This window comes from Bos indicus, chromosome 15 (assembly GCF_029378745.1).
Source record: "Bos indicus isolate NIAB-ARS_2022 breed Sahiwal x Tharparkar chromosome 15, NIAB-ARS_B.indTharparkar_mat_pri_1.0, whole genome shotgun sequence".
Lineage (NCBI taxonomy): Eukaryota > Metazoa > Chordata > Mammalia > Artiodactyla > Bovidae > Bos > Bos indicus.
The window spans coordinates 65,962,354-65,985,861 of record NC_091774.1 but is presented as its reverse complement, the minus strand read 5'-3'; the positions used below and the strand labels follow the sequence as shown (position 1 = coordinate 65,985,861).

The following is a 23,508-nucleotide window of genomic DNA, read 5'->3' as shown; positions in this document are numbered from 1 at the left end:
TCTTCAATATTACAAGTAGCCAAACCCCACTTTCCTTAAAACCCAGCAGTCCCCTTCTCTTGAAATCAATACAGATGCTAGAAAACAAATATTAAAAATCCATCAAAGTATTTTAAATGATTTTAATAGAAGATTGTTGCATTTCCCATTTATAAAGTCAAAATGTCTCCTGATATATAGCATTTGCTGTAAGTAACTTACCAGAATCTTAACCATTTGTACACTGGTGATGAGGGCCATGAAAGATTCTGTTTTGGACTGGGAAACTGCATCATTGTTACTGCATTACCTGATAGCACACACCTACCCCACATATTCATAATGCTGTTATTGTTTAGTCACTAAGTCATGTCCAACTTTGTGACCCCATGGACTGCAGCACATAGGCTTCCCTGTCTCCTAGAGCTTGCTCAAACTTATGTTCATTGAGTCAGTGATGCCATCCAACTATCTCATCCTCTGTCAACCCCTTCTCCTCTTGCCCTCAATTCTTCCTAGCATCAGGGTCTTTTCCAATGAGTTGGCTCTTGCATCAGGTAGCGAAAGTATTGGAGCTTTAGCATCAGCTCTTAAAATGAATATTCAGGGTTGATTTCCTTTAGGAAATATTCATAACATCCCACCGCAAATGAACATGTCAAATATTCTTAAGTTTTCCATTCGTTAAAGCCCCTGACCTGGCAGAGACTCTAATCAATGGATCTTATATATTGTGGCCAAATTAACTTGAAAGCGACTATACACTGTTATTTCCTTTTCCAAAAGTCAACAAGTCAACAAGTTTCCGCGTCACATTTAAAATAATGGTTAATTCTTACCTGCAACACACTTCATTCTTTTATTTCATCACTTCACTTGACCATGATGCAATGTGTAATGAGGATAAATTTTCCTTGAAAACTAAGAATTGTTATTTTTATTTTTCTCCCATACTCTCAGTACAATATATTAACTCACAGCACCACCTATCTTTGAATAAAGGTTAGGAAACTAGGTTTACTTTTAGCATAATGCCCAAATATCTAGCCTTTACAATTTAGTGTGAAATTAAGTCCAAAATGCCAAAAGGAAAAAAAAAAAAAAAAATCTGAAAGCAGAAGTTCCATTTGACATGTACACTCAGACCAGTACATATCAATTTCTTAGCAATGTTTCAAGAGTCTGGCCAGCAGCATACTAAAGCTTTTAATCTGCCAGAAAATAGTCAGTGAGCAAACCGTGCCTGAAAATGTTAAGTACAAGTTGCAGTCAGGGAGAAGCAGGGCCATTTTGACTTATCAATTCTAATATTCACTGATATTTTCATGCCCAAGTGTTACCTGGAATATGTGTTGCCTTTCCTTTAGCAGTCTTCTCAACATTTTGGTCATTTCCCTTATTTAAATTAGAAAGGATAAAAAAAAATAGGTATAAAGTTTCATTTTCATATCCTGTCAGTACTATAAATAAATATAAATTTAAAATGTGGAAGATAGCCTGCTCATATAGCACATAGTTCATTCTCTGTAACCATCCCAATCAAAGACACCATGCTGCTGCTGCTGCTAAGTTGCTTCAGTTGTGTTCGACTCTGTGTGACCCCATAGACGGCAGCCCACCAGGCTCCCCTGTCCCTGGGATTCTCCAGGCAAGAACACTGGAGTGGGTTGCCATTTCCTTCTCCAATGCATGAAAGTGAAAAGTGAAAGTGAAGTCGCTCAGTCGTGTCCAACTCTTAGCGACCCTATGGACTGCAGCCTACCAGGCTCCTCTGTCCATGGGATTTTCCAGGCAAGAGTACTGGAGTCGGGTGCCATCGCCTTCTCTGCAAGGACACCATACCTCTTTCTCAAATCAGTGTTACTTCTCTGACCCTTCCATACACCTAGGCAGTATAGATATATTAGGGAAACACTGTTAGTCAGAATGAATGAGCATCTATATCAACAGCTGAGAACTCAAGCCATGAGAAGCAACTGATTATAGGAAAAGCTTGGCTGTGATGTCCATGAAGAATTAAAATGTCTTGAATTAATGGAGCATCTCTCCTGTGGAAGGCAGGACAGCTCTGAAAGGCAGGCGGGGCCAAGTCTCATCACCCACTTCACCTACCAGGAAACAGATGTGACTGCAGATCAGTGTAGTGACTACCGATCAGACGTGCCTACAGAAGAGTGTTAGTCCACTGCAAAGCAAAAACTCCAGGCCAAGGGTGACTTACGGCTGCTTTGTGCTCTATTCCTTAGATATAAAAATTAGAAGAAAAAAATGTTTTTTCAGTTAAAATGAACTGAAAATAATGTGACTTATGAAAGTTATTTTGAAAATGGCATTTGGTTACAATTTTTAGTATAACTGTTAACATGACAAAAGTTTTGAAGACTATTTTTAAAGAACGGCTGAGTAACTGGATTAAGCATCTTAGCAATTGATACACTGGGGCTCTAATTATTTTAGAAAGCTCTTTTGTTATAGCGTAAGTAGTTCATCACGTCATAGTATACAACTTATACCACAAGTAACTGGTAGTCACTGGTAAATTAAATCCATCCAATTCCAGTTATAGTTAGTCTGTCAACTGTAGCAGAGTTGTTAAAAGAAGTTCTTCTAACCTTTACAAGAAGTAGTCAAACTTTCATATTACCAATGGAATAAAAAGGATAGTTCTCACCTGCTTGATAGGTCTTCTCTTCTACTCTTTCTGAAGTTTTACATTCCACATCCATTATTTTCCTAATGTCATATTACAGGTGACCCCGGAACAACATGAGTTTGAACTGTGCATGTCCACTTAACACATGGAATTTTTTCATTAAGTACCTACTATAACCCAAGCCCCATTTGGTTGAATTCCCGGATGCAGAACCAGGGATACGAGGATCGACTGTAAACTTAAACACAGATTTTCAACTACATGGGCCACCACTACCTACCTTGAGTTGTTCAAGGGTTAACTGTAATTTTAAATTCCTTCTCTCCTTCTGTAGGATCTCATTGAAGCTGTTCCAGGGAAATTACTAATCTATTTCAAGGTACTAAACTTCTGTGCCCTAATGTTTAAAATACAATAGAAATGTTTATATTTTCTTATAGCTTATTGCACAATATAAACTTGATTAAAATGTATTAACAACACATTGTGTTCAAATCAACACTAAATTAAGATGTTTGGCAGGAAATTGCATGATTTATTTTAATATATTCCAACTCAGTATGAAGGTAAGCGAGCAGTTTATTTCTGAAGTTTTAGATATTTTAACTATAATTCATTATCAAAACAAATATTTTGGTCTCTTTTTCCTTCTTTAATTTTTTAAAAAATTCTTCTTCAAGTTCACAGTGTCATGGAAGTGTAAAATAAGACTGATAAAAACCGCTTTAAAACATATGGCTTTATATACATAAAAAATTCAATAATGTTGCCACAACCCCTAATGCAGTGTGATTCTTATTTATTTACTAGTATCCAGAATAAACTTCTGTACATATTAAATTGTTCAAGTATATCTAGAGCAGTGCTTGTAAAAGTGAGGTCCCACTGCTACAATAACGGGTATCTCTTTGAAGACCACTTCTAATTCCAATACAATTAAGGGAGAGCTCTAAAATTTTTTGATTTTACAGTTTATCATACATCCTCGAATATCCTAAAATGCTCCACTGAGCCAAACATCTAATTTAATTTACATCTACTTTAACATCCCTTTAGTACAGCACCAGTGGTTAAACTAAAAATGCATCTGACTAACCAAATGTTTTCATTCTTCTATTAGTTACAGTTTATTATTTACTTCCACAAGATCAAACCCAAATGAAAATGAAGACAACTCAGGTCAAACTCTTTCACCTTAAATAAAGGTGAAACATTTCACCCACTTCATACTTAAATACCTAATTGTTCTCCTATAGTGTATGTTTCTCAGTAACAGCAATACAATTAACTAAGCCAAAGACCAACTTCTTATCTTTGAGGATCAGGCAAGTCGGAGAGGATTCTCCAGGTTTGCTTTAAAACTTTCCAGAAACCTGGTGGCCAGTTCATCGTCTACCACCCGGCTGTCACTGGACATGGTGACCGTTATGAGCTGACGTTGCTGCAGCTGGGCATTCCCCTCTTCATCCTGAGTGAGCTTCAGCACAGGTCGGAATCTCCCTACCGCCAAAATGCAGGCCTGAGGAGGGTTGATCACGGCAGTAAATTCATCGATGCCAAACATCCCCAAGTTGGAAATACTAGGGGAAAACAAAAAGCTCTGTAGGTGGTATGTCTTTAACCAAAGAACCCTTTCCCTGAGTCACACATTTTTACTTTACTGAAAAACTGTGCCCAGTTACTCAAAGACCAAAGACAAAGAATACCATTTACTATAGAATCAAAAAGAAACCAAGTAACAACACACAAATACTCTATCTAATATAAACATATATTCAGCATTGAACTGTAAACCCCAGGCAGAGAAATATAGCAAGAAAAAGAAACAAAAAAAAAAAGAACTAGAACAGTATAAGGGTTAGAAAAAAGAAATAAAACTTTGTTTGAACATGAACTGACTGTGTACAAAGAAAATTTAAGCATCTACAGATAAACAAGTAACATAAGCGAATTTAGCTAAACTACTAGATAAGTCAATGTAAAAATTTGTATCTATATACAAGTTGCTTTCATTAGAAAAAATTAAAATAATACCATTTATAATAGTATAAAAAAATCTAAATCTAATAAAACATATTATCTGATCCCTAAACAAAAAATTACAAAATACAGCGGAAAGAAATCAAAGAACTAAGTAAACACTGGTTTATACCATGTTCATTCACTAGAAGACTCAATGCTATAAGGATGTCAATTCTCCTTAACCTTAAATCGATCAAACAATTCAATGCAATCCCAACAAAAATCCCAGCAAGATCACTGCATGTGTGTATGAAAAAAGACAAGCTGATTTAAAATTTTATTTGGAAATACAAAGCCAGGAAAGACAAGCTTGATGGTGAACAAAACTGGAAGACTTTCACTGTCACAGATCAGAAATTACGGTTAGCTTGTATTAAGCAAGCAAAGGACAAACAGACCAACTGAAAAGGAGAGAGAAATCAGAAAAGAACCAAACATGGTTACCTTCTCAATGCTACAGAGTAGTAATGGTTTCAATAACTGACATTTAGTCAATTAATTATCCACATGGGGAAAAAAGAGAACTTTGACCTTTACCTCCATATCACAGACAAAATCTGATTTCAGATAGATAGTAATCTATACATGAGAAATTATAAAGCTCACATAGAAAAATGAAACTTCATGACTCTGGGATAGACAATAATTCCTAGCAGGAAAAAAAAAAAAAAAGAATACTAACAACAAAGAAAAATACTGATAAATAGGATTTTATTAACTCAGAACTTCTGTTCATTAAAAAACACCATCAGGAAAGTTTCAAAGGCAAGGTACAAAGTGGGAAAAGTATTTGAAATAATATATATCCTAAAAAGTCTGTGTATCGGGAAAAAGAAACTCCTATAAAACATTTTAAAAAACGGACACAAACTTTAGCAGGCATTTTACCTGATAAGGGACTTCCCTGGTGGCTCAGACGGTAAAGCGTCTGTCTACAATGTGGGAGACCCGGGTTCGATCCCGGGGTCAGGAAGATCCCCTGGAGAAGGAAATGGCAATCCACTCCAGTACTATGGCCTGGAAAATCCCATGGACAGAGGAGCCTGATAGGCTACAGTTCATGGGGTCGCAAAGAGTCGGACACGACTGAGCGACTTCACTTTCACTTACCTGATAAGTAACCAGATACCCAAATGGCTGACAGATAAATGAAGACAGTATTCAACATCATTAATTTTCATTTCCCTTGGGCTTCCCAGGTAGTATCAGTGGTAAAGAACTTGCCTGCCAAAGCAGGAGATGTATGAGACACAGGTTTGATCCCTGGGTCGGGAAGATCCCCTGGAGGAGGGCATGGCAACCCACTCCAGTTTTCTTGCCTGGAGAATGCCTTGGACAGAGGAGCCTGGTGAGCTACAACCCCAAGACTCACTAAAACCTAATAATACCAAGACTTAACAGACTATGAAGCAACAGAAATTCTCAGACACTGTTGATGGAAGCAAAAAATGGTGGAACCATTTTGAAAAGCTATCTGGCAGAATCTATTAAAGATATAAACCCAGCAATTCTACTTTCAGGTTTATACAAAAAAAAAAATACATACATATAGTCACCATAAGGCACTGACAAGAATGTTCATGGCATCAGCATTTGTAAGAGCACTAATTGTGAACAACACAAATGCCCACCAATAGTGAAATGGACACTAGCATATTTATACAGAATACTACAAAATGCTACAGTGCAATAGGAAATGACTCTCACACAACATAGCTCATCTCACAGACACTAATGCTGAATGAAAGAAGTCAGACACTGAAGAGTATGTGTTTATATAAAGATCAAAGTTGGCAAAACAAAAACGTTGGTAATAACTTTCAGAACTGTGGTTACCCTCTAGGGGGTCAGAATTAGGAGGGATAAAGGGAGGCTTATGACATGGAGGTAATGTTCATAATCTTGCTTTGGTCGGTTACACAGATTTCTTCACTTTGTAAAACATTCCAGCTACATTCAGTATACTTTACTGTATGTAAGTTACACTTAAACAAGAATAGAGCTGATGATAACTCAAGAGTCAGTGTTAATATTTTACCCCAAGGGACCTAACCCCAAGGAACCTTAAAATAAATCACAAGTAGAAAAAAAATAGTTGAGGTTTATAAACCTACTTACTATATGTCAGAACCCGAATGTCATTCTATGAACATCTGAATGGGCTAACCAGCTAACCCTAATGGCTTTCTACTAGCTTTGATACGAAAGCCTAACTAGTCTGAAGAACATTTGCACATATTCTCATGTCTAAAGTAAGATATTTAGCTTAAATTTTAAAAAAAATTTCAGAAAATAAAACAGGTTGACAAGTACGTTATGAATCTTATGTCTGTTTCATGCTACCAATAATTAAGAGTTTAAATTTTACCTAAAAGATCCTCCTTGATATTCTTCAGGTAACAATTTTCCATCTCTGGCTTTCTTTGATAGAGCCTGAGAAAAATATAAACAGAGTGTGATAACCAACACTACATTATATAGCTGATTTTGTCACTTTAAATATTTTTATAGGGTACACTCTCATCTTTGATAGGCCTTGACTTTATAAGAGAGTATACATACATGTACATATACATTTTAAAATTATATATATAATTTTCTCTAACACACTTAAAAATGAGTAAGTTAGAGCACAGTTAATCCAAGCTATAAATCTGTGAATCAAAACTCTAGAAAAACCATTTCCCTTTAAAAACTGTTCAAATATTGGAAATTATCTTATATACTATGCAGAATGTTTCAGTGTTCTTTATATATACAATGCAATTTTCTGCTTTGCCTATAAACTTTTTTTCTTGCAAGACAAAGTATGAGAAGAGCCCTTTTTGTTAATCGAGTACCTTTTAAATAAATTATTCAATGGCAACAATCTCACAACCAGCACATCAATTTTCATCTTTCAGCATTTGCTTCTCTTACCCATAACAGATTAATTTCAAATAGTTGTTAAAAAAACCAAAATTTTATATTTACTTCACAATATTATAAGCAGCTTCAGTGTTGTCACTCTTTATAACTGATTTTTTTAATGTCTGTTTAACATTCTAAAGATTGCATCTGCCACAATTCAGTCATTTTCCTAGTGGTGTACTTTGGTTAATTTGTTTCTTTTGAATTATTTCACATGATTTCTCAGAAGTGGAATTACAAAGCCCTAGAAAATGGACTTTTTGTTGTTGTTTTTGATCCTATAGCTAACGCATTTCCTGAATGAGCTAGTCTACGCTGCTACAAGGGATGTAAAAATGTAGTCATTTCATATCACGCTAAAGCTAATGTCTAAAAACTTAAAGAGGGAAAGACAGATAATACTCTGAAAGCGAAAAGCAGTTGAATTTTTCTCTACTTGTACTTGCAATTAACCATACTTCTCTTAATTTTTATTTTTCAATGTTTCAAAAGCAAGGGGACAGAGATTGAATCATTACATATGAATAATAAAGAATTATTTTAGAGAGTAGGGATAAATGAAGCTATTGTCATTGGGTAGATGATACAAATCTAGGACTTATTCAATATGATGTATTATATAGATAATAAAGATACATTTACAATTACCACTGGTAGCTATTTAATTTTAAATCATAGATGATTCAATTTTTGAAAAATAAAACATTCTTTAAAAATCTAAAAATGATCTCAACACATCATTGTGACTTACTGCCAAATGCGTCAATTACAGATTTATATTATTAGTATACAGTTACTTAAAAAACTATATAGATCCGGAATGAAAAATTAAGAGATGAATTTAGACCTGTACTTGGAATATCACAAATAGAACAATCAACAAATGCATTTTTTTCCTGCCTTAAACAATATAACTTCACATGATCTGAACAACAAGCACATATCATATGAACTTTAAAAGCTTTTCTCTAAAGGCAGATGATCACAACACATCCTGCTAAGTTACCAGGCTAAAAGAAATAAAAAACATTTATTATTAAAAAAAAAAACCAACAGACTGCAAGCATACATAATACACTTTTAAAAAATCTCTATAAACCCAAAACATATCAGTAGGATATTTACGTCAATGAACTCAAGAGAGCATAGAGTAAGGATAGATTTTGATAAGTATCACTGCTTCTAAAAGTAACTAATCCTCATTGGTATCTCCTGGTAACGTGAACTTAAAAATCAAAGCACGTGTTCCCTGAACCATCCAGTTGACAGGACGTAGTACAAGCTAACTAGCAACTATTTCTAAAATTACCTCGTGCGTGCATGCTAATTCGCTTCAGTCATGTCCGATTCTTTGTGACCCTATGGATCGTAGACCACCAGGCTCCTCTGTCCATGCGGATTCTCCTGGCAAGAATACTGGAGTGGGTTGCCATGCCCTCCTTCAGGGGATCTTCCCAACTCAGGGACTGAGCCCGTGTCTCCTGCATTGCAGGTGGATTCTTTACTGCTAAGCCACCAGGGAAGCCCAAAATATATCACATGCCTTACTAATTCATTCAAAAAATTTACTGGCTACTAATGAGGTAAACTTTGCTTCAGTCTCTTAAAACTACTGTAATTAATGAAGAATAGCATAGAATTTGAAGCTTGTTACTGTATTACTTTATTTAGGAAATATAAACCTGAACTTTGCTGAGGCATGCCTTTAGTCCCACACACTGACAACCTTGTGATTCTTAAGCGTCAAGAAGTACTCAGAGCAGGCGTTCTTAACTTGGAGCCCATGGATAGATAGTCACAATCTAACAAATTCCTTGAAAAACTATTTCTAACCTTCCTTTAAATAAATTCAACTATTTGAATATAGTTTAATTTAAATAAATTCAACTAGTTGAATATATAAATTCAACTATTCAACTGAGCAACTATTATCTTCTAAGCACCATCCAGAATTAGATATATGGTAATGAACAAGACAGTCAACATCAGAGTGTCAGGAACATAGAGGGGTCGACAAATAAATAAACAAGGTGAATTCAAAGACTTATAAACCATATGAAGACAATAAATAGGGTAATTGTTTATTCAGGAACTACTTTAGCTATGGAAGCCACAGAAGGCCTAAGAAAGTGGCATTTGAACTGAGAAACGCCTGGGTTTAAACAAACAACTTCTAGTGCTTTCTAGATGCAACACTATGGCAAATTTCTTAAAAGTGCTAAATCTCAGTTTCTTCAATTTGAAGTTAAGGTTCCAACTATGATATAAAGCTATTAAGATTGAGTGAAGTGCTTAGCCTACTGTCTGGTACATTATAAGATAAGATAAAGAAGTGAAAGTCGCTCAGTCGTGTCCAACTCTTAGAGACCCCACAGACTATACAGTCCATGGAATTCTCCAGGCCAGAATACTGGAGTGGGTAGCCTATCCCTTCTCCAGGGGATATTCCCAACCCAGGAATCAAACCAGGGTCTCCTGCACTGCAGGTGGATTCTTTACCAACAGAGCTATGAGGGAAGCCCTGCTGCTGCTGCTGTTAAGTCGCTTCAGTCGTGTCCGACTCTGCGCGACCCCACAGACGGCAGCCCTAAGTGGAATGTTAATCACCAATCTTGAAGCGGGAGAGAGGCAGGCAGAATGGGAAGCTTAGACAAGTAGCCAGAGCGAACAGACCCAGGAGCTGCTGGGAGTTACAGGAAATGCTCAAAGACCACCAGAGGCCCTGGGACATTCCCAAGGGCTGGGAGGGCCCTTCCCACTGCTGGCAGGTGGGTGACACTGCTTCCTCACCACCTCAACTTAGTTTCTTTTAGGATGCAAGGAACAGTGAATGCTAACATAGCTGCTTTAAGAATCATATTATAGGACTAAAATGGATAAACTGGTTAGAATCAAAGAAATCTCCCTGCAACAGTTAATTTTTAACTCTATAGTTAAAGGAAATTCTAACGCTACTGTTTAATCTAATCACATATCAATGTCATAAAAACACTAAAATTACATTCATTTTTCACTGCTGCTGAAAACTGTTCATGAAAAAAAGGTGTGCAGCATCTAAGTAATCCAACCTTTATTACTTTAACTTTTGAATACCACCCTTCAATTTTAAAAAAGTTCCTTTTTTATATATAAAAACACTCTGCAAACCTTTCCAAAGAGGAGGGAAGAAAGATCTACGTATACAAATTCCACTAAGGTCACTTTAATTATATTTAACTCTAAGATCCAAGACTATGCATTTTAAATTAAATTACCTTCCATTCACTGGAGCTTCACTGGTAGCTCAACTGGTCAAGAATCCACCTGCAATGCAGGAGACCCTCGTTCAAGTTCTGGGTTGGGAAGATCTTCTAGAGAAGGGATAGGCTACCCACTTCAGTATTCTTGGGCTTCCCTGGTGGCTCAGCTGGTAAAGAATCTGTCTGCAGTGCAGGAGACCTGGGTTCCATCCCTGGGTTGGGAAGATCCTCTGGATAAGGGAAAGGCTACCCACTCTGGCCTGTATTCTGGCCTGGAGAATTCCATGGACTGTATAGTCCATGGGGCTGCAAAGAGTTGGACATGACTGAGCAACTTACACTTTCCATTCATTTATTTATCTGGGGTAAGTAGGTCTACATATTTATACAGCTCCATAAAGAAGTCTTATATTCTACTTTTTAATCCCCCTTATAACTTGTTTTACACACACACACAGACACACACACACACACACATAAACGTATCTCAGGTCATTGATAAATGGAAAAAGAATCACTTATCTAAATGAATCTGAAATTTTCAAAGGTAATACTTCAAGACCTGGGATACTTCTGCCAAAAATTACCCTTGGATATTAATTGAGGCTGTCAAAGCTGACCTATTGTGTATGTTCCTTGCCTATTCAATGCAGTAATTTTGGTGAGAGCTGATTCTTCCATATTAGAGCCCAGGGGAAAAAACAAAAATTTTGCTTCTGGAATACTAAGTACTTTCAGTGGTCTCAACCCTAGAGAAGAAATGAATAAACTTTTAACAATAACGTCCTATGAAAAGTGAGCACTTTAATAAAAATATAGTTTCAGCTTTAACTTTAAAATCTATCTAAAATATTATATTTAGGGTCAAATTATGGACTCTGGGAAATAAAGCAGTCATCTGTAGCTTGAATGCAGCTAGCCCTAAATATGCATGTTATTTCTGAAAGTTTGAATGCAAAATAATCTTAGAATGGGTTGTATCTGGATCAAAACTTAAAAATATGTATACATAATTGATAATCATTTCAAAATACCAAAAATCTCTCTCTTTCTCTCTCTCTCTCTCTCACACACACACACACATCTATCTCACAGTGTGACTGGATCATGTCAAGTCTTTCCCAGAAAGTAAATTCCAACATTTTGCAAGTATAGTATTGCTTAAGACCTACCTTTACAGAATCAGCAATCTCCTGTAGACCCTTAGCAGCAGCATCTTTTATGACTGGTGTAATTAGACCTCTATCTGTTGCCACTGCCACTGAAATGTCAATAGAGGGCAGTTGCTTTGCACCCTCTCCGTCCCAGCTTGCATTAACATTAGGCATTTGCTAGAAAGTACAAGTAGAAAAAAACATGTTATTAAAGAAGGAGCTTTAGACTAAGGTTATTAGAGAAAAATAATTAATGTCATGCATTTTTGAAAGTGAATATAGCTAGAATAAAGGAAAGAAAAATTTGATTTGAAAAAAGTGGTTTGTACCTCTATATTAAATAACTTTTATGTTTGGGAAGAATAAACACACTATCTTTTTTGAAGCAAGCTTAAGGAAATTCTGATGATACATACATGTTTTGATCTCTTTATATCATGGTTAAGAAAAAGGTTTTTTTTCTTAAATCTAATTGCTAGGGAATATTTAATGTTTGTGAGCCTTCCTGCCTCATATGATGACTGACATGACTTTGAGGAGAAGAGAAGAGAAGAGGGTAGAGTGGTATTGACATTCAACCACATTATTCCTGTGCCATAAGGGAACCTGACTTCTTAGGGTAGCCCTGGGAGATATTAGCAGACCCTTAATAAATGACTTCCCTATTTAAGAGAGATTTCCTAGGTTTCATTAACATATGCTATATACTATATATGGGGCTTCGCTGGTGGCTCAGTGGTAAAGAATCTGCTTGCTAATGCAGGAGACATGGGTTTGATCCCTGGGTTGGGAAGATCCCCTGGAGAAGGAAATGGTAATGTGGCAACCCACTCCAGAATTCTTGCCTGGGAAATCCCATGGACAGAGGAGTCTGGCAGGCTACAGTCCATTGGGTCGCAAAGAGCCAGACATGACTTAACAACTAAAACAGCAACATATACTACATATGAGCATGTATATATTTAATATACATACAACTACACTGAGGATGAAAAAAACGGAAGAAATTACCAAATGCCTGGAAACAGTGTGTACTGATAATGTTGTCAACTATCACAAGAGGAAATGATGCTGAAAAATGGAAATCAACAACTAATTTCTTTTCAAAAAATTCATTGCTTTCTGCCAAGTTAGATCCAGGCCTCCTAAGCATGTCATTTAAGCACAGCAATCCACAATTTGATTCCACCCAATCTCTCTAATTTTACTCCTGACCACTCTCTTAAGATGAATTTTCACTTAGGTTTCTCGCAGTTATGCTACACTGATTTCCATTTCATCACTGTTCAACTACTCATTTCACTTCTCCGTCTTTCAAGGCTCAACTCTTTTATTCAATGATGCCACTATGTCCAAATAATAAAGCCCCAACCTCCAGAGGATTTTAAATTCTTCATAGATAATAATGAAATGAAACAAGAAAATAAAACAAACCCTCACAAATGAAGAATATCTGGCCCCCAAAATTAGAGACTACTTTAGAAGCCAAAATTATCTGGGCTTTACTACTTACTTTAAGTGTAACAGCTGCTGCCTTGATGATAAAATCGTTTACTGATACTTTAATGTCATCTGAAAGAAAAATAAGCATATGATGGTTAATATTCAAAATAAAACTTTAAAATGAACAATTATGATTTCAAACTTAAACTATGAACTTTACTGACAAACAATGGTAAAAAAAAATATACAGGTCTTTGTTTGCTTAGTCATAAGATTTCCTTGAGTAGAAAAATTTGCGTTATATGAGGTCTTAGATAAATAATATCAACCATTAATGTAAATGTTTACTCCTAGTCCTGATTACAATTCTTTTAAATTGCTCAGATATCATACACAAGTACTTGAAAGATACATGACAACCATAATCAGAAAAAAAAAGAATCAAGTCCTGTGTCTCTAAAAAGACAAACGGTCTGTCCACAGCATGTACAGTCAGGAAGTTTACAAGACGATTCATTTTCTTCCAAATCCTTTTCAAGTCCGTATCCTGTGTACTCTTTATAATACACTGATTATATTAGAACAATCACCTAAAAAACCAAGCATATATATACATACACATATACACACACACAAACACATGCAGGCGGGGGGCGGGATTTTCAGAAATTTCTTTTTACTAACAAGGCATGCAATGAAAAAATTTTAAATTACTACATTAAATAAGAGCTGGTTTTTAACTTAACCAAACAGGATATAGTAAATGCCAAAGATGAAGCAATGTTGCCATGGATCCTAATGCAATGAATGATACAAGGTCTCTCACTAGTTTTATGGAGAATTCAATTAAATCAATGTTCTTCCAGTATACATAATGATTAAAGCTGGGGTCCCCTCCCTTCCCAAAGGGCTGATCATAACAAAAGCATTGGGTTTATACCTCTGCTTTACCAGTGCATATGAAAGTGCTGGAAAATGGAAACTATATTTGATTCTTTATTGCATGGGCTTCTAGAAAAAAGACTTTAAGATCAATATCTAGTCATGGTATGTGGAGGATACACAAATTCAGTTACTATAGTCTGATGGAATTTTACAGGAACAACAGTTCATTCCAAAGGCATGCTAAGATTGCAGAAAGGGATTAAATGTATTACCATAAACCAAAACACTGCCAAACGGTCACAGTAACTGTCAGCTGCTTTTCTAATATACAGCTCTCATAATTCAGATTTCCAGAAATACAGACATCTTTGTTTAAAACTCCTTTAGGAGCAGAAAAGTAAATGGATGTCCAGTTCCGAGAGACTTTTATCAACTCATTGTGCTTACCTCTCATGTATCTCAGCATCCTTCTCACTTTACCTACTATTTATAGGTGTCCCCGGAGAAGGCAATGGCACCCCACTCCAGTACTCTTGCCTGGAAAATCCCATGGATGGAGGAGCCTGGTAGGCTGCAGTCCATGGGGTCGTGAAGAGTCGGACACAACTGAGTGACTTCACTTGCACTTTTCACTTTCATGCATTGGAGAAGGAAATGGCAATCCACTCCAGTATTCTTGCCTGGAGAATCCCAGGGACAGGGGAGCCTAGTGGGCTGCTGTCTATGGGGTCGCAGAGTGGGACACAACTGAAGCGACTTAGCAGCAGCAGCAGCAGCAGCATAGGTGTCCCGAGTGAAGACTTCCCAAATCACCTACCAGCTGATGATTTCCAAATCGAGGGCCCTAGTGGGCAGTCCTCACCTGATTTCCCACCCTCATCATACTCCTATATTTGACTACTTTCTTCATCTTGAAACACATTCTCTTTCTGCTATCTGTGTTACAGACTCTCCTGGTTTTATTCCACAATTTGCTCACTCTTTCAGTCAGAAACCATTTATATGACAATGATTCCTTCAAATTCTGTCTTAAATTCTTCTGTATCTGGAGTTTCAGTCTCAAACACACTTTCTCACATGACATTTTCACTTATATTTCTGATAGGCATCCCAAATCTATGTGGAAAGAAGATGTTTTCCCCAAATTCCTTTCAAACATATAGAAAGGATACCATTGCTAACATTTTATTAAGAACAGAGTAGGCCCTAACTGTGGAAAATTCTTAAAGAGATGGGTATACCACACCACCTGACCTGCCTCTTGAGAAATCTGTATGCAGGTCAAGAAACAACAGTTAGAACTGGACATGGAACAACAGACTGGTTCCAAATTGGGAAAGGAGTATGTCAACGCTGTACACTGTCACCCAGCTTATTTAACTTATTTGCTGAGTACATCATGTGAAACGCCGGATGTTTGAAACAAAATGGAATCAAGATTGCCAGGAGAAATATCAATAACCTCAGATATGCAGATGACACCACCCTTAGGGCAGAAAGTGAAGAGCTAAGAGCCTCTTGATGAAAGTTCAAGAGGAGAGTGAAAAAGTTGGCTTAAAACTCAACATTCAGAAAACGAAGATCATGGAATCTGGTCCCATCACTTCATGGCAAATAGATGGGGAAAAAATGGAAACAGTGAGAGACTTCATTTTTTGGGGGCTCCAAAATCACTGCAGATGGTGACTGCAGCCATGAAATTAAGACACTTGCTTCTTGGAAGAAAAGCTATGACCAACCTAAACAGTATATTAAAAAGCAGAGATATTACTTTGCCAATAAACGTCCGTCTAGTCAAAGCTATGGTTTTTCCAGTAATCATGTATGGATGTGAGAGTTGAACTATAAAGAAAGCTGAGCACCAAAGAATTGATGCTTTTGAACCGCGGTGTTGGAGAAGACTCTTGAGAGTCCCTTGGACTGCAAGGAGATCGAACCAGTCCATTCTAAAAGAAATCAGTCTTGAATATTCATTGGAAGGACTGATGCTGAAGCTGAAACTCCAATACTCTGGCCACCTGATGTGAAGAACTGACGCATTGGAAAAGACCCTGATGCTGGGAAAGACTGAAGGCAGGAGAAGGGGAAGACAGAGGATGAGATGGTTGGATGGCATCACCGACTCAATGAACATGAGTTTGAGTAAACTCCGGGAGGTGGTGACGGACAGGGAAGCCTGACGTGTTGTGGTTCATGGGGTCCCAAAGAGTCGGATCCTACTGAGCAACTGAACTGAACTGAACTGAGTAGGACATACACTGTGAGGGAATATCAAATACTCTCATTTGCATACTGTTACAAAACAAAGTGTGAAACTTGCTTACAGAATGTTTTAGATTATAATCTCATATAAGAAAGAGGAGTAGAGATGCATGGATAATGTGGGCTCTTTGAAGACTCAACAGAAAATCCCTAATTAAAAGGACAAGCCAAATCTGGGCAATGCAGATGCTATATGAATCCATACCTCCACTGACACAGTACAGCTTCCTGTCTCATGAGAGGAAGGAACTAGGAAAATTATATCCACAATAACCTCTACGTCATACAAAACTAAGCAAGTTTGATTTGAGACTAAAGGGAGCTTCCAGGATTAACTTTCTGACTATTGATCACTCTGTCTAAAATAGCTTTCCATTTGGTTCCGTGGACTGTTAGAATCTGTCAGGTTTGCAAGTCTATACCTAAACTTATTTACCAGGCCTGCCTTCATTTAGGATGTAGAAAGCCATAAGAGAAAGCTGTGCCCATCCGAATAGGGTGAGAGGAAGAGCAAGATAAACTATAAAATCGCAACTTTCTTGAGCCCATTAGGGAACTGAGGTTATATCTAAGCTTTAGAATTATGTCTAATATTTATAATTAGAGCTCAAAGGAGAAAAAAATACGAAGCAGAAGATATAGTTATAAATAAGTGTATTTAGAAGTTTTCAAAATTAATTCAAGACACAAATCACAAAACAGATAAGCTAAGAGAAACCCAGACAGGATAAATGCAATAGGTCAAAAAACAAAAAGGGAAATAAAAAGCTTTAAGCACATAACAGTCATACTGCTAAAACATCATAGGAGAACAAAGATGGCAGCCAATATTCTGTAAGTCAGAAGATAATGGAATGATACCTTTAAATTTACTGAAAAAACAAAATAAAAAAAAACCATACTTATTTACTTAAAATTCTACATCAAGCAAAAATATCTTTCAAAAAGAAGGAGATACACCCATGAGAATGACTGCTATCAAAAACACAGAAAATCACATCAGTTTATACTAAAAAGTTTATGTCTTTCAGCAACCTGAGTTTTAGTTGATTGGGGAGAGGAACAATATAAATTTAATACAATGAAAGTACATTTTAAATATGAACTAATAATTAAAATGTATAAAGAACAGTGATATCTTAAGACATCTTTAAAATATTCTTAAATCAGTTTTGGATATTTTTATGTTCTAAAATGTTAAGAACTGCTTCTTCAGATATCGTTCCAAAAAGTATGATGTATTCAATACTATGGAATGAATTTATTTCTTATAGGAAAAGAGAATTCTTTTCTAATACTAAAATACGCCCAGATGATGATACTGAACTAAGAAGATACACAATGTACATTTTATAAACAAAGGATATGGTAACCGTTTAGCATGTGTATGACATTAAATAAACTCAGTTTTACTCACCTCTGACCAGATTCTGTCTAGCTGTTAGGACAGCTCCAAGGTCACAGTCAGTAGTAGCATACGCATGAGGTATGGTGCTTTTAGATTCAGTTAATCTCTTGGCAATAACTCTTCTAATATTGCTAGCTGGGATTTCAGTGAATGTGCCCTGCAAAGAATGATAACGTGTCCATTAAATCATAAACAGAACTGAAAAAAACAAGCAAATAAACTGTATAACTGAAATCCGGTCTCAATGACCTAACTTAAGAAAATAAAGTTTAATACAGGAAAGCCTGTGCGCCACAACAGAGAGCCCTTGAGATGCAGTGAAGTCCCAGCATAGCCAAAAGTGGCTGTCAGGAATAAAGACCACATTTTCTTACAAAAAAAAAAAAGGAAACATACCAAATCATAAATAATCCCCTAATGGGTGTGTTTACTGAGATATTACCTATAAGTTTGTAAGTAGCTTTTGTTACAAACGTCACTTCTTAAAACTCAAAGCAATCAACAAACATATCAACAACACAACTATAGGGAATTCTTACTTATTAAAATGGCATACATGAGAAAAAGAAAATCCAAAATACTAGATAATCTCCCAAATTATTTCTATTTTGGTTTGTAATTAAGAATAAAACAAATCACATGAGATCTTATTTTCATAAACTCGTAAAGTATGAATGATAAGAAGGTCTTCCTATAACTTTACTGTTACTTTTCAATTCTGTTCCTTGAACCTCTAACGAAAATATGATGGACCTTAAATTATGGCTAATTCCTTTTTTGTCCTTCATTCAGGGGCAGGACTACAATCACTTAGGATAATTAAAAAAAAAAGTCAAAAGTACAGCTGACTTTTTTTTACAAATGCTTTCTAAGAGAATCAAACATTTTATGCTAGCAAAACACTTGATCAAATAAAATAAATGATGTTTATATACTGAAAGAATTTTAAAGTTTATCTGCCAAATTTGAATAACTTATTTTTTAAAGAAATAAGATTTGATTACTCATAAACTGTTGTGTATGTAGACATGAATCATTAACATACATTTCAAAAATCTGTTTCTCATGAAACTTGTACTGTTTTTAATTTTTTCACAATATATTGTGAAATCTATTTCTCTTTCAATATGTTTCTCCATCAGAAAAGGCACTGTAGCTTTATTTTTTTCAGTGCCCATTCAACTTTAAACAAACATGATTATCCTGCACTTCTTCTGATGGAAAGCAAATGACATAAAAAGTACTAAGAAAGGGAGACAGGTAAACAGAGTAACTTGAAAACAAAAAAGGGCATGTATCCAGGAGGGAGAGAATGATTAGCTATACAATCTCTACAGGTTTTTCACTGAAAGACTATCAACACTGTTAGTCAAAAATAAAACATATCCACAGAAGGGAGCTGGTGTCCGCTATTAATAACTAGTAGCACACTCAAGGAGAAAAGACATGGAAAGTATCATTATTACAGGGCAGATACATGGCACGTACACTGTGGAACTTGTGGCAAACTTAAATTGAATCATAATTCTATTTGGAAGTTAGCACTATATAAACAAATTTTGTTTACCGAAATGTGCAAAACAGAGTATTTCTGTCTTTATCACTTTGAGCTACTACTAGTAGCTCATAAGGGACTAGTAAAAGAACCCATAAAACATAAGAGTAATGGTTCTTATTTTTTCTCTCAGTTAAATCTGAAAAATAAAAATCTGTTCAGATGACAGGCATTACCTCTACATTAGGTTGTCCGGGAGTGGATACAGGAGGGATCATCGGCCGGGGGTAAGATGCTGTGGCTGCAGCCTGTGGGGGCAAAGGCGCTGCGGGAGTGGTTGGCAGGGCTGCGGTGGGTCTGGGTTCAGTGATCTTGCCCGTCTGTTTCAACTGGACCAGTTTGAGAGCATCCCTGGAGATAAGGGAGTTAGATAACCATGGTTAGCAACCAGGAATCCAAGAAAGTTCAGAAAATGGAGGCTACATGTGAAGGGAAGATAAAGGAAATGAGTATTTTTTTCGGGAGGGAGGTGTCTTTTGGCAGAGAAGCAATTCATAAAGTAAGCCATACCCTCGTTCTTAGTACTTGTGAAATAATTTTCAAATAGCATTCACAGAGTGTTAAGCTTACTGTACGCATGACTTTCATTAGGATATTTACTAAAGCACTGGAGCAAATTTGACTGTTTACGGCCAGGAAATCATACCACTTAAAATTATGCCCAAATGTTATCAGCACAATCTAATAAACCTAACCCATAAAAGCATTTAGAATGAAAAATAACTAAACAAGTAACAGACTTGCTTTTGTATTATTCTGCAAAACAAAGGTGTCTTTGTTTATTAAAAGGATATATAATTAGACTACCATGTCAAGCTCTCAATCCATTCTAAATTATAGTGGCATAAAGTCATGTATTTCCTTATACAAAACAGCTTTTTTGAAAATTTTAATCTGACAATTCAATAGTACTTAAAAATGTCTTACATTAAAAATATTTTAAACCTAATTTTTTTAAATAAAAAAGATTTTACATAATCTAAAAATGACTTCAGGGTGACACAAATCCAAAGGCAAACTGTATTTCTAAAATTTCTTAAATGCAGTTAGTGATCTGGTATTATCACATGGTAGGAAGAGTGTTAACTCTGAGACAGCCCAATATTGCTATTCCTGGTGTATACACCCCACATCATCTCTGAGTGTAGCTGGGCCTGTGAACATGATGGATGTCACTCCCATGATTAGCCTGCCTTTGAGGACAAAGTGATGGATTTTGTAGACATATCCATTAAGGCCCTAAATCAGTGACACTGAGTTAATCAAAAGGCAACCTATCCACGGTTCAGACATTATCAGGTAAATTCTTTAAAAGGAAGAGAAAATTCCTAAAAGAAATCTGAATGGAGAAAAATTCTTTTACTTGCCTTGGAGAAACAAATAGGCATTTTAGGAACTGTCTATGGAGATGACCACATGGAAAAGATCTGAAGGAGGCCTCCAGGAGGTGAGAGCAATCTCTGGATGAGAGCTAGCAAATAAACAAGGGTAAGAGTTCTACTACTCAAGGACCTGAATCCTGCTAACCATGTGAGCCTGGAAGAGGGCTCCAACCTGCAGATGAGACCCTACTCCTGGCTGACACCTTGATTTCAGTCTTGTGAGACCATGGGTCGGAACCCCAGCCATGCTGGGCCAGGATTTCTGATCCACAGCACCGTCAGACAGTAAGTGGGTGTTGTTTTAAACAGCTACTAAGTTTGTTGCAATCTGTCATGCAGCAATAGAAAAGTGACACAGACAGGAATGCTCTAGCCTGGGGGACATCATGGGAGGGATCTCCCAAAGTGTACACGCACATTTTTAAGGAAGGAGAATCCATGCTTTTTATATCAGGTCCAGAAAGGGGTACATGAACTTAATATTAAGTGCAAGTAACTTACTTGCTTCAAAGTTAAAGAGCTGACATTTAAGATAAGAGGTCAGACTGATAAAGAAGTTTCAAATCATCCTCGACCTTTAGGTTAGGAAAGAGGGAATCAAAGTGGAAAAATGAGACTCCTGTGTACATATTGTGGTTATGTTAATTATGTAATCTTACACCACCCATGTGAGAGGATATTACTCCCTCCCTTATTTATAAATAAGTAAGTAGGTTCAAAGAGAACAGGGAACTCTACTGTAATGGACTATGTGGGAGAGGAGTCTAAAAAAGATTAGATATGTGTGTATGTCTAACTGATTCACCCTGCTGTACACCCGAAACTAACACAGTGTTGTAAATCCACTATACTCCAATAAAAGCTAAAACAAAAAAACAAACAGGTTCCATTCCGTTTCTAAGTTAGTACTTGTCAAGCACCTACTATTATCCTAGGTGTTGAAAATACATGGACACGTCCCATCAAGGAGTGTTATTCTATAGGAGAGTCAGCACATTAATCAAGTAAACAAATGAACAGATAGCAAGTGAAGAAAATAAAGCAGAGTAATGAGGTTGAAAGTCATGGGTGAAGAGATGTTATTTTAAAACAGGGTGGTCAGGGAAGGCCTGAAGACATATTATTTCTGTGAAGGACATGAAGGAAGTCTCAAGAATAGCTGGGAAAAGCATGTTACAAGGCAGAGAACAGCCAAGTGCAAAGGCAGGGAAATTAGGGCTTCTAAGAACAGACGAAGCCCAGTGTAGAAGGAGTGCAATGGACACAGCGGAGAGGCTTTACAGATGAAGCTGAAGAGGCAGGCAGCTAGAAGCTGCCAGGGCTGGGACCAAACCTTGGTTTGACCAACTCCAAAGCCTCTGTATTTTCTACTACTTTTCTAATACCTATGCAGAGTATGTCAACTAAACTAAGGCAGAGTCAGAACAAATTCTTCTCATAAGAAAAGACTAGAATAAAATAATAAGCCTACCTCAGACTGACAGCAATTCTGGAACTGAGGAGCCTGTGGGCTACAGGCCATAGGGTTGTAAACAGTCAGACACGACTGAGTGAGCATGCATGTGTGCTGGGACTGAATGAAGAAATGTTTTATCTACCTCATCTATATATGGAGCTAAAAGTAGGACCTCCTGACAAAGGCCCTCATCCGTCACACAAAATTAACAGGAACATAACTGGAGGCAATGCTGGTGCTCCGAGGTTGAGCCACACCATGGTGGTGATGACAGAACGACTGAGTGTCCCAGGGAATGAGCTTATGTTATATACTCTTAGGGCTTTTGACCACAAGCTTACTCCTGTTTAGAAGTCAACTGTTAATTTACCCGGATAGTTCAGTTGGTAAAGAATCCGCCTGCAATGCAGGAGACCCCGGTTCAATTCCTGGGTCAGGAAGATCCACTGGAGAAGGGATAGGCTACCCACTCTAGTATTCTTGGGCTGCCCTCATGGCTCAGCTGGTAAAGAATCTGCCTGCAATGTGGGAGACCTGGGAACCTTCCCTGGGTTGGGAAGATCCCCTGGAGAAGGAAACAGCTACCCACTCCAGTATTCTGGCCTGGAAAATTCCACAGACTGTATAGTCCACGGGGTTGCAAAGAGTCGGACACGACTAAACGACTTTCACTCACTTTAACTTACTTATGGTATTTATAACCAGAAGTGCCATTTTTCCAGTTAATTGTGACAATTTATATATGAAATAAATGACTGCCCTATATTCGCTAGGGATATATGTCATGAGTCAAAACTTTGGCCACATAGATAAAAGTGTGAGCACTGATATAAAATAAGACCTTTTATTGATTTAAAAAATGCTTTTAACAAAAGATATGTTGCTTTTAAGAGTTCTTACAAGTCACAGTCTAACATTACTAGTCCCCTTTCATCACCTAAGGTAATTAAATATGTCTAACAAAATCTATTAATTTGGGTATTAAACTAAAGTTCAGCATGAGAACAGCATATACAAAACACACTGATTTTCTCATTCAGGGATCACTAGTGCACCCTCAGTAACTGGTTAAAAACAAAGCAACAACAACAACAAAAACAAAAATGAATACTCAAGGAAACGAAAAAAAATCTAAAATAATGCCTAAATACATCTACTTA

General features: G+C 36.8%; 1 protein-coding gene across 4 annotated transcripts in view; it reads right to left on the bottom strand.

The window, feature by feature from the left end:
- Window positions 1-3,193: 3,193 nt before the first annotated feature.
- PDHX (pyruvate dehydrogenase complex component X) overlaps window positions 3,194-23,508 on the bottom strand; it is a 75,682-nt gene continuing 55,367 nt past the window's right edge. For 2 of the 4 annotated variants that reach the window (XM_070804029.1, XM_019975391.2), the window contains exons 6-11: window positions 19,687-19,861; window positions 17,965-18,112; window positions 13,471-13,529; window positions 11,976-12,134; window positions 7,023-7,087; window positions 3,194-4,212 (exon numbers count right to left, since the gene is read on the bottom strand). In XM_070804029.1, the coding sequence (XP_070660130.1) occupies window positions 3,954-4,212; window positions 7,023-7,087; window positions 11,976-12,134; window positions 13,471-13,529; window positions 17,965-18,112; window positions 19,687-19,861 (865 nt within the window). In that variant the 3' untranslated portion in view covers window positions 3,194-3,953. Of the gene's footprint in view, window positions 4,213-7,022; window positions 7,088-8,873; window positions 9,046-11,975; window positions 12,135-13,470; window positions 13,530-17,964; window positions 18,113-19,686; window positions 19,862-23,508 lie in introns of those variants that run through there. The other 2 variants (XR_011570909.1, XM_070804030.1) reach the window with 2 other exon arrangements.